Source organism: Saccostrea echinata, unplaced genomic scaffold, assembly GCF_033153115.1.
Source record: "Saccostrea echinata isolate AGI-Se365-2 ecotype Australia unplaced genomic scaffold, CSIRO_AGI_Sech_v1 ptg000030l, whole genome shotgun sequence".
NCBI lineage: Eukaryota > Metazoa > Mollusca > Bivalvia > Ostreida > Ostreidae > Saccostrea > Saccostrea echinata.
In genome coordinates, this window is record NW_026889779.1 from 35,011,927 (window position 1) to 35,029,715 (window position 17,789).

The 17,789-nt window shown below is 34.3% G+C and overlaps 1 protein-coding gene across 2 annotated transcripts; it reads right to left on the minus strand.

The window, feature by feature from the left end:
- Nucleotides 1-8,263: 8,263 nt before the first annotated feature.
- On the minus strand, nt 8,264-16,283 carry LOC133197771 (adenosylhomocysteinase B-like). 2 transcript variants are annotated; one of them, XM_061333975.1, is made up of 10 exons: nt 16,160-16,283; nt 14,802-14,992; nt 14,400-14,528; nt 14,208-14,307; nt 11,726-11,838; nt 11,339-11,546; nt 10,036-10,241; nt 9,001-9,195; nt 8,533-8,680; nt 8,264-8,501 (listed from the first exon to the last, which is right to left on the minus strand). In XM_061333975.1, the coding sequence occupies exons 1-9, from the start codon at nt 16,185-16,187 to the stop codon at nt 8,549-8,551; spliced, it is 1,302 nt and encodes a 433-aa protein (XP_061189959.1). In that variant the 5' UTR covers nt 16,188-16,283; the 3' UTR covers nt 8,264-8,501; nt 8,533-8,548. The 2 variants fall into 2 exon arrangements, with proteins under 2 accessions (XP_061189959.1, XP_061189958.1); XM_061333974.1 differs by having other exon boundaries at nt 8,264-8,680.
- Between the last annotated feature and the right edge of the window lie 1,506 nt (nt 16,284-17,789).

Below are 17,789 nucleotides of genomic sequence, written 5' to 3' on the forward strand. Positions count from 1 at the left end.
GACAAATGATAAGATTATGAGTGTCTCACAACAGACTTTCAACATACAAGAAAGTTACAAATCGTCTTACATTTTAAAGAATATTTCCTTTGATGGAAGTTTTTTTTAATACCAGTACATTTATCTACACACAGAGGAATTGGAGAACTAAGAGAAATTTTTCTTTTGTTTAATATTTATCATTATTAATCTAAACCAGATGCTGTCATATGACAGTAATACCCGCACTAAGTGATTGCTTCTAAATGCAGTGTAGCTCCCTTGTACCTGGGTAGCGAAAAAGGCAACAAAAGTTATTCTATAATTTACGTAAAATATGTATGCATTCATGTATAAATTGAGCACAAAATGAACAGGTGAGCGTATGACCATTGGTCTCAACATGGAGCTTGAAAACGTCATTTTCGACCCCCATTTGGCCCCAAGGATGAAAATGGAAATTCCGAAGCCTTATTGCTCTTCTGCAGGATACCTCTAATGGTCTTGCAGAAGATGATAAAGCTACTGCATAAAATGTGCGAGGAGTTCTGGGAACCAAGTTTTCATAAAAAAAATTTTCAACCCCTATTTAGCCCCAAGGTGAAAAGGAAAATTTCTAAACTTTATTGCACATCTACAGGACACAACCAATCATCGTCCAAAAGACGATGTGGCTACTGCTTAAATTGTAAGAGGAGTTCTGGGAACCAAGGTTTTTTATAGATAAAAAGTCAATTTTTTTCGACCCCACTTGAAACCTAGTGTAAAACCGAAAACTCCAAATCCTTATTGCACATCTAACACCACCACATGATTTGGCTACCACTTAAAAATGAAAATTCCCAAACCTTACTGTACATCTAATTGGATACCACCAATCATCTTCCAAGAGATGATTAGACTACTGTAAAAGTAAGAGGAGTTCTGGGAACCAGGTTTTTGATTTAAGAAATGGGAGAATGGGTGAATAAGGACATATGCAGATAAAGTCATTATATAGTAATAAGGTCAGACGACACGTTCATCAAAATATATAACTTTTCCCAACAATTTTGTGATTGAAATATTGCTACTTTAAGAAGTTACCTCACAAATAAATTGGGGTCATTACCATGCATTTGTTCAAGATTCCGGAGGATGGTATTTCCTATATATATCCTATATTAGAGATCACTTGAACTGCTGATATCACTACTTTGGTCTATATTGTTCAGACTTTTTGAAAATAGTTTAGAAATCAAAATATAATGATAATTTTAAATAGTTTTGGTATATTACAAAGTAATGCAAAAACAGACACTCGAGGAATGTGTCGTCTGACCTTAAATGAATCAAAAACACAATTTGTTAGTATACGGTTAAGCTTAATATCCACTGCTGCTTGTAACCGTAGTAATGTAATATGCTTCAGTTTTAATTCTTCTAAATATCAAGTGCATGAGTAGAGCTGTCTTGCATTTGTCAAAAATTTTAATCAATATTATTTGATCGTATCTTCTCAATTAGTGGTCCATCAAAGTAATCTGTGAAACATTCAATATTTCCACATAAAGTAGGGAAAAACGAGAGAGAAAAAAAGGAACACCTGGAAATGTTTTTTTTTTAAATTAATTTCCAAACCACTTCCTGGATTCACTCAAGGGTCCTTTTTCATTACTCGATTTTTAATTTTAATTAACATCTATTTATCATGTACTATCAGGATTCTTATTTTAGGGGGTGAAACCAGATCAGGTTTCGGGTGTCTACACATGAGACAGATCAGAAATGACCACTTCAAGCATTTACACCTCAAATCCTCTCAATGTTAAAATGAAAAACGTGTTTGGAATTTGCCTAGAAATACAGAATTTTCCATTACAGTTGTATTAAGTCTTACATAATCGGACTTGTCCTCTTCCAATTTGATGTAAAGGTGACCATTTTATTTGTGTATATATTTTCAGAGAAATTGGAAAATAATTGACTGTTCGATATTTGTGCGTAAATGATATTTGCCAATTCCTTTTTGTGCAAATAAAATACTTGCTGTGTTTTACAAGACATTTTACGATGAATACCTCAAGTTTTATATACTTCTTAAATAAAAATTTGCATGAAATGTGAAGATGTGCACGTGCCCAAAAGTCCAACTAAACAACACAAACTGCTAGCAGAGGAAACACAGACCCCTGAAAACGTTAGAGGTAGGATAAATTTTAAGTACTGAGATTACAATTCAATTTATTTCAATTTAAAGTATAAAAAAATGAAAAAATAAATTTACATAAAAACTTCAATATATTTTTTAATTAGACGCATGCTGTTACAAGACAGTAATATAGTAATATACGCAAGTATTCACCTCTAGATGTATAGTTTTGCTCTCCATCATGCCTGGGAAACTAGCAAAGAAGCCAAAGTTGTCAAAATATTCTACAATTTATATAAATATATTATAGAAATACTTCATTTTTTCGGCACCTATTTAGTCCCTAAGAGGAAAAGGATAATCCCTAAAACTTATTGAATATATATATACATTTTGTATTTATATCTACAAGACACCATTAATCATTCTAAAAATGATTTAGCTACTGCTAAAAATTTGAAAGTTCTGGGAATTCGGTTTTTGTTATAAAACGTTATTTTTTTATTATCACACCCCCTCCCCCGAATGAAAATGAAAATTTCAAATAAAAAAAACATCCTACGTCTTCCAAAAAATAATTTGGTTACTACATGTAAGTAAAATGAGTTCTTTGAAGCTGTTTTTTTTAAAGGATGACAATGAAGATTCCTAAACCATATTTCACATCTAAAGGGCACCAGTACAGGTACCACTAATTATATTCCAAAAGATGATATTGTTATTGCGTAATTTAAAAGCAAGGATATACACTAGGAACATAGTTCCTGTAGAAAAACGTTTTAGACTCAAGATTAGCCCCCAGAATGAAAACGAAAATTCCGAAACAATATTACACATCTATAGAACACCACCAATCACATTCCAAACTGAGACGAATTGGCTACTGCGTGAAATGTTAGAGTTCTTTGAGACAGGTTTTCGTAGAAAAGCGTCTTTTACCCCCCCCCCCCCCCCCCATTCACCCCATGGTGAAGAAACTAATTGCACGTCACTAGGACACCACCAATCATATTTAAAAAGATGATTCGGTTTCTGGTTGAAATGTAAGAGGAGTTTGAATAGGCCACACGGACGGACGGACAGACCGAGAAAACAACAGTTTACGGAGCTTCCTTTAGAAAGTGCAGGTATATAATGAAATTGGTCTATCCATGCGCGGATCTAGAGGGGTTCGGGGGGGGGGGGTCCCGGAATTTGCAGAGTTATAAAAAGTTTATACTGAAGAAAATGAAATGATGATTTTGGAGCAACTCCCCAACCCAACCCCGGAAAATGTGGACCCCACCACCACCATGAAATGTTTTTTCACGTCTAGTGAATAGGTTTTATTTTTAAAATTTTTATTATTATTTATTTATTTATTTATTTATTTATTTATCTATTTATTTATTTATTTATTTTTTGTTGTTGTTAAGAAATTTCTAGGGGGTGGACCCCCCCCCCCCTTGGAAAAAATTCCTGGATCCGCACCTTCGATCAGATGAAATATATGAATATTTATATGTATTTTAGTCTTTTTTTTTTCCCCCCGATAAAAAGACGTGTAGTGTATAATACACAAGGGATGAAATATTGAAATATATTTTCCTCCAGTTGTTCTTCAATTCATTCATTTTTCCCTTCTCATTATAGCACAATCTGTGAGAACGTGTGTAATCTGATTGTTAGAGTTCCTAACTATCTTTATTTTTGTGTCATGACCGTGTCATGTATAGAAAAAAGTTGTAAAACAAATCGACTTTAAGACTTTGAAATTGTTTTGGAAACAGAATAATTGTGTTAAAATTTTGTATACGACTTTAGAAAAGTTGGTCATATATACACGTATACACAACCAAAACTGACAAGAAATGGCAAGAAAGATGACTTTTTTTCTTGTATGAAATCTTTGGGTGGTCAACAACGCTCTTAAATCATTTTTAAAAGTTTTTTGTAGTTTGAAATCGGGGCTTTAACTTCAAATAATACATACATAAATTGGTATGATTTATTATCTTGATAACAGGTTAACACTGGTATGTTCTCTACAAATAAGCTGAAATGATCATATTTAAAATGTCAAACATAAAAACCTCTACATTACTTCCGCATGATAATCATGCATTGTCTGGTTGTCTGTTTTTTTTTTTAAAGTTTTTAAACGTTAATGGGTAAATTTACGACACTACATTTCATTGTCAAATCCTGAAGAAACGTGCAAACCATTTTTCTTTCGTTAAAAATTACTTGTCATAACGAAATACCGATATACCTCTTCCCCAAGGTCCAGTATGCATTCCGCCTGTAGGACACTCCAAGGTCCAGTATGCATTCCGCCTGTAGGACACTCCAAGGTCCAGTATGCATTCCGCCTGTAGGACACTCTAAGGTTCAGTATGCATTCCGCCTATAGGACACATAATGATCTTTGAGAGCAAAATCATTCCTATTTAGCTTTGGCCTCAACAATCAAAAACGAAATAATTATAAACTCACTTCTAAGAGGTGATATCAAGATAACTTGACAAACTCAAATTGATCCCCAATTATACATTTTCCTTAACATGGAACATTAATTGGAGTAAATTTCGTTTACTCGCACCAAATGGTCTGGAGACAATTTGGGCGAAAACCGGTATATAGTATATATTATACTACATACTGTCTCAAGACCCCTCACTGTGGATTTCACTTGGTCAATTCCGTAACTGTCGAACACCTAAGATGAATTATGGAAATAATGAACAATATTCAAGCTCATATAGTTCATTGAAACAATACAAATCGGGAGCAGAGCAAACATGGACCTCCAAAAACATCAGATGCGAGATCAGGTACCATATGGAGGAGTGAGCATTCCCTGTTGACCGGTCACACCCGCCGAGGGCTCCTTGTCATGATCAGGAAGAAAACGGAAAAAATCCGTAGACAATTTAGTGTGTATAAATAATGGCCTTAATTACAATTAGTATGAAAAATTTCTGTCAACATTTGACTTAATGATAGATTGTGTTTGCTGTCAAGGTCATTGTATCGACCATAGAACTTGCAAAATGATGACTTTAAACGAGACAGTTAATATTTTCTTGTCTCATCAACTTGTTTGTCAATAGGGATTAGCTTGCCTCGTTTTAGAAATTGTTCGTCCGTAGAGCATGCTCTTGCCTATTGAATCAACTGAGAGACATAAAGCTCATATGCAAGTGATAAGGGTACATATGCATATTGCTACACAAGTAAAGGAAGTTGACGATTGAAGAGTCGAAGTCATCACGTTTATCATGAAGCTTTGTTGTTAGGTAGATATTTTACTTGAAAAAGACGTTAAGGTAATCTAACAACCAAGCTTTATGATAAACGTGATGACTTTAACTTTTCAATCGTCAACTTCCATTACTTATGCAGCAATATACCTTCATCACCTGCATACGGGGTTTATGTATCTCAGTTGATACGCAAGAGCATGCTCTACGTATGTACAATTTCTAAAACGAGGTAAATTATTGACAAACAAGTTGATGAAACAAGAATATCAGCAGTCTCGTTTAAAGTCATCATTTCGTAAGTTCTATGGTCGTTACAATGACCTTGTCACCAAATACAATTTATCATTGAGCCAAATGCTGACTGACGTTTTTCATACTAATTGTTAGGCCATTATTTACAAACTGAATTGTCAACGGATTTTACCGTTATTTCTCGATCATGACAAGGAGCACACGGCGGGTGTGACCGGTCGGCAGGGGATGCTCACTCCTCCATGGCACCTGATCCCACCTCTGATGTTTTGGAGGTCCGTGTTTGCTCTGCTCCTATTTTGTATTGTTTAATGGACTTTTGAGCTTGAATACTGTTCGTTATCTCCATATATTTCATTCAAGCTCACTGGGATATATCGAGTGGACACATGAATGGAAGTAAACTATAAAATTGATAATACGTCGTCGATAAATCTAAATGTCCAGTTGAAGGCCACATCAAGCGTTTTTTTTTTCTCATGTATAAGATTTTGAATAAATTCTGCTTCATATGAATACAAAAATAGCTCTTGCGGGGCGCAATTGGTAACCTTGGGAATTCCAACAGATTATTGGAAGTCCTGGTCTCCAAAAATTACATACTAGTAGATATTGTTAGAAACTCAAGCATAGCATCTCTTTAATGTCAACTTCAGAGTACTTGTGTATACAATCAGAATGATTTTTAACAAAATAATTTTGCAATTTCCAATGAAAAAGTAAGAATATTTACGAGTTTCATTTTATATTGCAAAGGCAGCTGTCTGTGATGTCAAAATACATCGACTTTAATAATTTATCGTGAGGAATGGTTGTATAAAGTGTTGAAAAGAAGTACGTTTTGATGTTATTGATTTAGGTAAAATTTTGTGATTTCAAATTTTCTAAAAGTTCCTTGGAGTTTTTATGTATCCAAATCTGATTTACAACACTTTTCATATAAACTGCTGTACAGTACTCCCGAAGTTTCTCCTTCTCTGCTGTAAATATTTTGGTGAGGAGTAAAGAAATAACCCGCCATGTATCTTTGTATTGAGTTTGGAATTCAGTATAGGTATGGCAATACAAATTCATTTCGATTATTTGGATTATTAAAGATATTTAAAATTGACATATGGTTTTGAAGAATTTCCTTCTTATAAAGGGAGTTATGGGTATAAGTTGGACTACCACTTGCAGAATTAAATCCTAGTTCCTCTAAAATAAAATTCAAATAATGAGCCTTACAAACAAAGACAATTAATGTTGTTACCTGCTTTGTCAGCTGGGACCAGTACATACTGATCGTGTAATCTAATTCTTGTTTCACTTCTGCATTGCCGAAGACTGTGAGAAGGATGGTTTTCATATTGCCCCTCAGTCGCTTAATGCAAGATTTCAACATCCTTATGATACTTTTAATCCATTCTGACAAAGTGTCAAGGTCTTCTTTTTCATATATGGCCCATAGTCTGGCGTAATCTTCCACGGAATTCATGTTTATGAAATTATGACGCCAGTTGAAAGATCGGGTTCCTATTATAATACAGTCAAACCTCGTTATCTCGAACTCGATGGGACCGAGAAAAATACGAGGATTCGAGATATCAAGGGTAAAATACTTAAAGTAGTTGGGGACTTCCAAATCACTTTGACATATCCATGGTATTCATTATCAGTGTTCGAGATATTGAAGTTCAACAGTATGTGATTTAAGGTCCTCATTATATATAGTTTATCCTGCTTTCAGTGTGATGCTGAAAACGATATAGTCGTCCAGTATCTAATAAACATGTCCAATACCTCACTCAGTACTTCAACATCAATATTAGACTTGTTATGCCCGCGTAATCGAAGATTCGGGGGCATATAGTTTTTGCCCTGTCTTTTTGTCTGCAAAAACTTTAACGTTGTCCATAACTTTTGATTGTTTGGAGCTATGGCTTTCTTTTTCCAATGTGTATTCCTTGTGACAAGACCTTTCATTTGGGTACCATCATATTTGACCTTGGAGTTTGGTCCAGTGTTACAAAATTTTACCCAACATTAACCTTGGCCAATACCTTTGAATAGTTGGTGTTAGGGCATTCATACTTCACGTGTAATTCTTGACAAGACCTTCCTTTGGATACCAACAACTTTGATCCTTTGACTTTGGCGTTTGACCTACGTTTGAAAACTTTAACACTGGTCATAACTTTTAAACAGTTGGTGCAAGGGCTTTCATATTTCACAAGTGTAATCCTTGTGACAAGACCTTCCTTTGGATACCAACAAGTTGACTTTGGAGTTACGACCTAATTTTGAAAATCTTTTAAAATTGACCACTTTTGAACGATTGGTGCTAGGGCTTTCATATTTCATGTGCATTTCTTGTGAGAAGGCCTTTCCTTGGGCATCATTGATTTTCATCATTTGACCTTGACCTTTGACTTGCTTCAACCTTTTCCATATCTTGTCAATGTTTGCTGCTAGGTCTTTCATATTTCAAAGTAATATTCCACGAGACAAGACCTTACTTTGTGTACCTACATACTTCATTTGCATTTGAGAAAGTTTAACCTTAGCTGTAAGTTGCCATACGGGGGCATCAGTGTTTCACAAACACATCTCCTTTTCAGTATACATGTAGATTTACATAGGAAACATTTTCTAAGGTACAACAACAGTACAACTGTTTAAAATCAAGTTTCTGGAATTTTATTACACATGATTTTTAGAAAATGAATCTCAAGACAACTATTGCCTTTATAAATAACAATGGAAATGCTGTGTTTAAAATACATGTAACATAACAATGTACAAAACACACTCAGTAACAAGTACATATACAAGATACGACAAGTTTTGCAGGATTTTGAGTGTGTAGAGATTGTATCACAGCTCTGGATATTGTACACTTGAATTTCACTGAACTGTATATTGTACACTTGAATCTCACTGAACACATAAGTACAAGTGTTTAATATCTGTAGATTTCAGGTTTGAATGGACCTTCCTTTGGTAGATCTAGATACTGGGCCTGGTCATCTGAAAGCTTGGTCAGCTTAACACCAAGATGTTCCAAGTGGGCAGCTGCCACAGCCTCATCAAGCTACAAGGAAAACACCCATAATCAAAATTACTGAAACTCAGTACTTAAACCTAAAAGTTAATAGGATTTTTCTTCCCAATATTGATTAAAACTCTACACAAGAAATATTTACCTTTCATACTCTCTCAAGATAAATTGATTTTAATTGGATATTCCCCCCTAACATTCATCAAAACTCCACACATAAAATTTTACATTTCATACTTTAATTCCATTTCTCAAGATATATCTAAATCAAAATAAATATGCTATAATACCTTTAATATAAATGTGCAAAATAGTTTTCACATAAATAAATTTTGAAAACAAAGCAGCAATACCTTTTTAGGAAGGAGATGTACACCAACTTTGTACTGTCCCTGCTTGGTCCAGAGTTCAATCTGTGCCAAGACTTGATTGGTGAATGAGTTACTCATTACAAAACTGGGATGGCCGTGAGCACAGCCCAAGTTAACAAGACGACCTTCAGCCAGCAAGATGAGGTGACGTCCATTCTTAAGTGTGTACCTATCAACCTATAGTTGATGGGAAATAATAATTCCATTAATTAGTAATTATACAGAAAATAATTTATTGTTTCCTTTTTTTTTGGGGGGGGGGGGGGGGGGTTAATAAAATTTTGCATGCAAGTTGAATGTACAGTATTTTCAAAGTTTGAGAAATTAATATTCCAGACGTTTTTTTTTATATTCCAAATGTAGATGATGTGCACATTAAAATTTTGCATTACTTACCGTATATACTCGCCTATAAGTCGGTATTTTGGGAGTTAAATTTTGGTCCAAAACTCTAGGTCCAACTTATAGGCAAGTCATAGAAAGATTAGTATTATCTGGACTTCGAAATGTAGTATGGATATATCTTATTATTTATGCATTCTAAGATTATACATAAAGTACAAGTATTTACATATTTTAATAACTTTATTTTTATTTAATGTGTCCATTATGTATTTTTCTTAATGATTTAAAATTAAATATCGGTGTCACTTCTAAGAATATTAACTGAAACCAGGTTAAAACATCAGAGCATTGGTTTGAAATTGTCAACCGATTCTAACAAAAAGTTGTGCCGACTTATAAATGGGTCAATGGCAAATCCCTCTAAAATAACCTCAAAAAATACAACCGACTTATAGGCGGACTGACTTATAGGCGAGTATATACGGTAAACTGGTGCAGTAATCCAACTATCATATGAACTGCATTTAAACAGAATTAAATATAAACTCGTTCTTGGAAATGCATAAATCACATACAAAATATTTTCCTCATTCAATTGTGAATTTTTTTATTCAATGAAAAGTTTGAACTGAATTTTCATCATATTTCAAGTACAAAGTCAATAAAATTTACCTGTGGCTTGATTTGTTCTTTCTTCTGACAGTTAGCATTCAGCCATGCCACATCTAACTCGCAATCAAAATGCCCGATGTTACAAACTATAGAATCTTCCAACATCTGTTCAAACATGTTCCCATGAATGATTGATTTACATCCTGTAGCAGTTACAAAGATTCTGGCTTTTTTCAGACACTCATCGACTGTGGTTACTTCAAACCCTGTAATTTAAAATGTACTTTTTTATTATATTTTTACTCAAAACAACTTACCGATAACTGTGATTGATGAAAGAAAGACTCTCTTATTGAAAATGCACTATACAGGCCTTTCAAAATCTACTGGTACCCTGTACTTCTGCTCAACTCAAATCATGATTATACCAGTCATAAGGGTGCAACGATAAACCGTTTGACGGTATATCGCGGTATATTTTTCCACAGTTCAATTCACGATACGCTAAACCGATATCGCGGTTCGGTTCAATCGGTCCAGAATTATCCGTTTTGTCCATTTTATTTCCTTCTTTACTATTTCAAAATGGCTTCCGCGCAAAACGTGAGCTGGTGAGGTCGCCGATAATGCATTTACGGCAGTTAAACTCATCTCCAGCATCTTACAGACCTCAGATTTAACACGGAGAGGGAACTTAATGTGATTATGAGTTATAGATGTTAAGACAAATGATAAACCCTTTAGATCTAAACGTATTCTTTGGTAATACACGATATTCCATCACCTGTGTATTTCGATGAAAATTCGCTGTCTTGTTGACTAAAACGTATTAACACGAGAAATATGACAACTGGTTTTCTACGTAAATAAAAGAATGAATGTCTTCCTTTTTCATTCCAATTTAAAAGGAAGATTATTAGGAAAGGTCCCCGTAGTTCCCTGTAAATGTTCATCATTGGTTTAAAATGACACAACTCAAAGATCTATTTAACAATCGAATTCAAGTTAACAAAATTTTATTTTAATTATTATTAAAAAATATGAACATTTTGTATAACCCTGTCAAGTTTTAAAAAATATGATGACAAACTTGAAAGACTATTTAACCTTCTTATGTATCGTGATACGTATCGTATCGTGAACTGAATACCGTGATACGTATCGTATCGTGAGGTTAGTGTATCGTTGCACCCCTAACCAGTCAAAATTTTTGTTGAGAAAAATTTGATGTCCTTTACTAAAATCACTTCCACAAGGTACCTCCTATTTAGTGCAAGTATCACCTACTTCTAATCTTTTTAAAAACCCTGACTATGACATTTTTGTCAACCAGAAAAAAATTTCTAAATTTCTTCCAAATTACCTTCCATGGCTGCCTGGAGAGCAATAATTGGGTCAATCTCTGTAATCATGACTCGGGCTCCAAAGGCTCGCAGGGCGTGGGCGCATCCTTTGCCTACGTCACCGTAACCGGCCACCATGGCAACCTTTCCTGCCAACATAACGTCTGTGGCTCTCTTGATACCATCAACAAGAGACTCCCTGCATCCATACAGGTTATCAAATTTGCTCTGAAGAGGGAAAATCTTAGTTCAACCTTGGTTCCTCTTACATTTATGCATAGATGCTCCTTCACATTATCTCGATTCACATTACCTACTTTCACTCTCAGCATTCAATTTTTAATAATAATTATGGAAAATCAATCTCTACATATTAGTTATATAAGTAAGAAACAGAGCAGATTCACCTTTGTGACAGAGTCGTTGACATTAATGGAAGGAATTTTAAGTTTGCCAGCTTTCATCATCTTTTCAAGATTGTGAACACCAGTTGTGGTTTCCTCTGAGAGACCCTTGATTCCTGCAAAAGATTTCAATTCAAGCTTTTATATGTATAAAATTTCCCTTTCTCTCATTTCTTCCAAGTTGTGTGTGCATCTGTTTAGAAAATAAGAAATCAGTACAACTCGAGGTCCATTTCCTGGGCTTTCCTTTCTGAAGCAGACTTGCAAAAAAATTAACCTAATGAAATGCGACACAAGTTTTTTCAACTCCATGTCTGCAGGGCCAATGCATATTGAACACCAGCAAAGATATAACATGAATACTTATGCCAGAAACAGTGGATCTTGTGTATAATTTTGCAAGGACAGAAAAATATTTGCATTTCAATGAATATCTTCCAAATAAGGCCAAACAAAAAAATATGTGTGATTCCGGTTACACTTCCAAAAAAATTAGGGTAGGTAGGTAGGGATTTTTTTTTTTTTTTTTTTTTTTTAACAAAACATTTTCTTAATTTTTCTAAATAATACCTATCACTGCTTTGCAAATGACATTTAGATGTGGTGTGATAATATACTAGTCAATATTGGTAGAGGACACCTACATGCTAGCTTGCTTTGGATTTAACACTATTTAACACTTGCACTATGTTTTGCAAGGAGGCCGTCATTGCTGAAACTAAAACTTAAACTGGAGCCATTGATGGAAATCGGGGGAAATTCCGGAAAAAAATATGAAAATTGCCAAAAAAAAGTTTAGGGTCGGGGGTATAAAATAGGGAAGGTCGGGTAACCAGAACCACACATATTTTTTTATTTGGCCTAATTATAATGCACAGGTTTAGGAATTTATTTCAGTCTTTCTAACAAGATTTCCATGGACTTGGAAGACTAGTATAGCCTAAATTGCAGGTATTGATATTCTTAAAAAATTCTTGTAAATATATGCATGATATCTGAAACCAAGATTGATTTTGGCTTTTTCTAATGATGAAATGTACAGATAGGTTTATAGTATTATATCCCCATTATACCATAAATACACATTATCATAAAAAGATTTTTATCTTGTTTATTGATTAACCCCATATGTTACTTCATATTGTGGTTTAATACAGATTAACTGAAGGGGGCACTTCTTGATATCAGTGCTTCAGTTGCCTTTACTTTGCTTTGCAGTGTTGGATTAAATTTCCACTAAATTTAAAAAATAAAAATAGTCTGCAGCCCTTCCTGCACAAGATAACATTTTTCCTGCTCAAGTATTTATTCTGAATTGGAGGTGAAAACATTTTTTTTTGTCTGTTCAAATTTTCTCAGTTCTCAACAATGTGCAAAAAAAAAATCTGAAGGATTGAACAAATATACTGAAAAATATAATAAATATACCGAAACCTACAGGTAATTACAACTGCAAATAAAACATCAAAAGGCAAGAAAGTAAACACACTTTTAAACTAACAGATATGGGTGTCTTATTCAAATTAAAACTTATCAAACTATTACAACTTATTGCTCCTCATTGGAACAAAAAAAAATTATACTTTAGGTAGGGTGGGTTTTCATTTTTATCATCAGTCAGGGGTGATACTGAAATCCGTCATTTTTAAAATGACAATTTTTAGTCAATAAAATAAAATTTTTATTATGACTTAAACTGGTCATTTTTAAGAAAATAACAAAAAACAGTAATAAAAATTTAGAGTGTTTCTAGAATACCGAGTTACCTCTCTTTGAAAAATGTTAGATCCACCAACCGAAAAAAGGACAAAAAACATCGTAAACAAACTTCATTTCTCTAATACAATTGACTACAATACTGGTTATGTTGACAGTACAAATTTCCCAAGCAAAAATAAGAGTGGAAGAGTTGTTTGTCAATTTATTTGCATTAAATAGGAAAGAAGACGAAAATGACGATATGCCGTCTTTTTTCAAAATGGAGGGTCTGGGCGCACTGAAATATCTCGCTTGTTTTACGGGGCGCACTACTTTTTTATGGCTTTAACTTTTTGTCGAGACTTTTCTCTACAAGTACGTATTCTTCCAGACGGTGTACTATATGTTTTTATAGGTTTAAAAGCCATGTAAAAATGGCGAATTAGTTCTACCAAAATTCGACATTTTACCGCTAAATAATAACTTTCACCTTCCATGTTGATGTTCTAACGCATGTGGTTGGCAGTAATTAGTGACCCAGATGAAATGAAACTTGCGTAAACACTCTTCTTTCAGTGGTGAATTCAAATTTCGCTTTTATGTAACCAGGATAGAAGAATTCAGTTGAAAAAGAAAAAATGACGATAGTAAGTCATATTGACAAAAATGACGAAAATACGTAGTTAGTAAATATGACGATTATCCATCATTTTTCAGAAATGATGGATTTCAGTCTCACCCCTGACTGATCATATTTATAGACAGACCATATGCTTGAAAATTCTACCTTCAATATACTGTGGGTATCTCTCATGAACAAGGTTTGTCAGATCACCTCCGTCATCAAGGATCATGTTGAGGGGTTGACCGTCGGGGAAAACCAGGGTCTGTTAGCAAGAAATTGAGATTATTTGTAAATAATCTTGCATATCTGATTTTTGAATGGCACCAGAAATTACAAAATTTATGTTTACTCCACCTGTTCAATACACCAGATGTATTCCTCATCTGTTTCTCCCTTCCATGCATACACAGGGACTCCTGTCTTAGCAATGGCAGCTGCTGCAAAGTCCTGGGTGGAGAAAATATTACAGCTGCTCCATTGGACCTATAAATAAAGAGGTTGACAATTACATAAATTTTAAATCCATTTCCGTCTCTGAATTTAAAAAAAATCTTTGTAGACATATGAGTATTTTACCATGAGAATCTTCATATCCAATCAATAAACTATGCTTTTATTTCAATAATCAAAATTTTGAAATTTTCTCCTCACATCTAGATAACTGCTCCCAGATGAAAGTATCCTAAGCCAAATTTTAGGCAATTGGAAGATCAGATACAAACAAAGATTCAGATGATTTCTATAAAACTAACATACCTGAGCCCCAAGAGCTGTGAGGGTTTCAATAAGAACGGCGGTCTGAGTTGTCATATGAAGACAACCAGCAATCCTGGCGCCTTTCAGAGGCTTGGAAGCACCATACATCTGTCTCATCTGCATCAAGCCAGGCATTTCATTCTCTGCAATCTCGATGCATTTTCTGCCCCAATCAGCCAAGCTGATGTCAGCTGCAATTTCAGAATAAATAAAGATGATATAAATTGCATAAACAAAACATTTAATATTTTCAATTCACCCTACAATGCCACACTTTCACATTCGGTTCCACCATTGTATGATGCAACTGATTTGTTGCGAATCACTTTTACATACATGTAACATGAAGAGCATATTTTTGTCCAATCAATCTCTTATTAAAATCCCCAGCCTACTGGCAATCAATGCAAGTTTTCCAAAACAAATACCACATTACTTCATTCTCACCACACATTTTAATGCTAAACACACATCCAATATCTTTCAGTTAAAAAAAAAAAAACACTGCTAGTTTTAGTAATTGTTAACCATGACTAGCTTAGTTGATACAGCTCTATGCCTTTCTGAAATAATCTGTGAAATTATTTCGATAAAGGGTTATTATTATATTATATACTTAGGTGACCATGCGATAATTTTGGTGCATTTGTAGAAAGAACTAAATAAATGCATCTGGTTTTTTACTATTTTTCAAATTAACTATATAATACATGAAATAAAAACTTCATGAACAAGATTTGCATTTTTTTCTTCATTCAAATATTTTTTTTTTAACTGAATCTCTAATAATTTGGTACATGTTTCTGTCTTGCTTCTGAAAGATGCTCTGAAACCACTTTTTTAAATTAAAAAATTAGTTCAACAGAAACAAGGGGTTTAAGATATTGACCTTTACAGTGTCAACTGATATATATGTTGCATTTTTGGGATGCTGAGTCAGAATGGAATTATAGGAATACATTATAATTTGATGGGTATTTCAGGAGTTTGAGGGGGTGTCTTAACTGGAACCCCACGTGAGAAAGTATCGTCCTCACTTTCAACACTGCACATATCTAAATCTAAAGTTCAAAATTAAGTACTGTACAAAAGTCAGTATTAAAGAGATTTAAAGAAAATACTTTTTACCTAAACACAGCAAAATCATATATGGCAAGTCATTATCACCTTCTTTAATGATGACATTCATTATGTGAGTATATTCGATAATTAAAAGATAAAATCGAAGGGGTTTCCCAAGCCAAATTAAAAATAGCACACCCACCGGCATGTTTCCTATGAAGTGTTTACACTTCTTGTGTGAATTACCGATGCACCTTTGCAATTATTCAGACTCAATTCTTTAAAATCATACATACCGACTTTGTATGCTGGTTTTCCTGACATGCTTTACGATCTTCACGACTCAGTGTTCACTGAAAAATAGAGGCAGAATTCATGACGCGATTCGCATTTATACCAACTGAAGTCACGTGGCTAGGGTACCAGATATAGATACCAGTTTAGTTCTTATTTAAAAACTTGCGCGATCGCAAAACAAAGAAATTACAGAAAACTGCGTCTCTTACAATGTCTTAAGCCTACCGAACTGTTTCAAAAGGTTATCAATTCCACTGCTCAGGTTGCGAAGACAACTGTTGTGAATGTAAAATTATGTGGATCGTGTAATGTTTTCAAAATTAATTAATTCTTTGTCTTGAATAATTATTCTTTTAATTTTGTACTTTTTTGCAGTTTAATTTATAATTAGTTAAACTAAAATCAACTGTGTAATGCACTCTTTGAAATCAATTCAACCGATCTCAAAGAAAGTCAGTCTAATATTAATATTTAAACTCTTCGGAGGCCCTCCTTCCGTGCGTTGAAATCATTCAGTGCTACAGCACTGATTCTTTTTTTTAAATTATTATTTACCCACAGGGTCTTGGTTTATAAATAGGTATGTACCTTATTGATACATAAAAAAGTAAATGTATGCAAACTCCTTACTTTTTTTTTTTTGGATATCAATAAGGTACATAAATATTTATAAACCAAAACCCAAGTATACCTGTGTATTTATCGGTAACTCGTTGTTCGGATTCGATTCTCGTTAGTTCCCGGCGCCGTGATAGTCCTAACCCGTTTAACTTGGATAAAACTGTTTCTTAGCCAGCGCCCGACATCAGGAATGTTTGTTTGTTTGAATATTGTTTAACGTCCCTCTCGAGAATTTTTTCACTCATATGAAGACGCCACCACTTGCCGGAGGAGGGCTGCAAATTTTAACCTACGCTCGGCACTTAGGGCCATTGAACAGCCAGAGATCTTTTTCGTGCCAACACATCAGTACTGCAACTTGGGACCTCGGTTTATACAGTTTCATCAGAAAGACTGGTCTCTACGTCCCGCAGTGGATTCGAACCCGCGACGTAAGAATCAACTCCTTACTCCGCGACTCTACAAATGAAAGTTATTGGTCTTTCGAATATGACCTTTAAAGCGTATGTCCCATGTCACTAAAGGCGTTGGGACGATATTAAGAATTTAACACGCCTTGGCATCTACGTACGCTTATCAGTAGCAAGGTGTCTAATCCGCTTTACTCATAACAATGAAATCTTTGTGTGGAGAGGATCAGAAAAACTGTCTTGGCAAGCGAAGATGTGGCGCTGAGTACCAAGAAAAGGCCGGGTCTAAATTTTAAGCTTTTTACCGGAATTTGGTAACGTTTCGTATGGCTGAATTTTTTTGCAAGGGAAGTGAAACAATGTTTTCCTGAGAAGATATCGCCATGTTTCTGAAAAGGGGGAGTTTTTGTGGATTCTTGTGCCTTCTTAATTGAAATAATTTCTTTATAATTATATCAAATAAACAAAATAAAGCACGATTACTTCCATGTAAAAACAGATAAAAAATAAAAATGACATTATTTTGCTTCAAATATTATTTTCAAGTATTTTTCTTTTCAAAGGGGATGCGATATCGCACCTTAAGCACCCCCTTAAT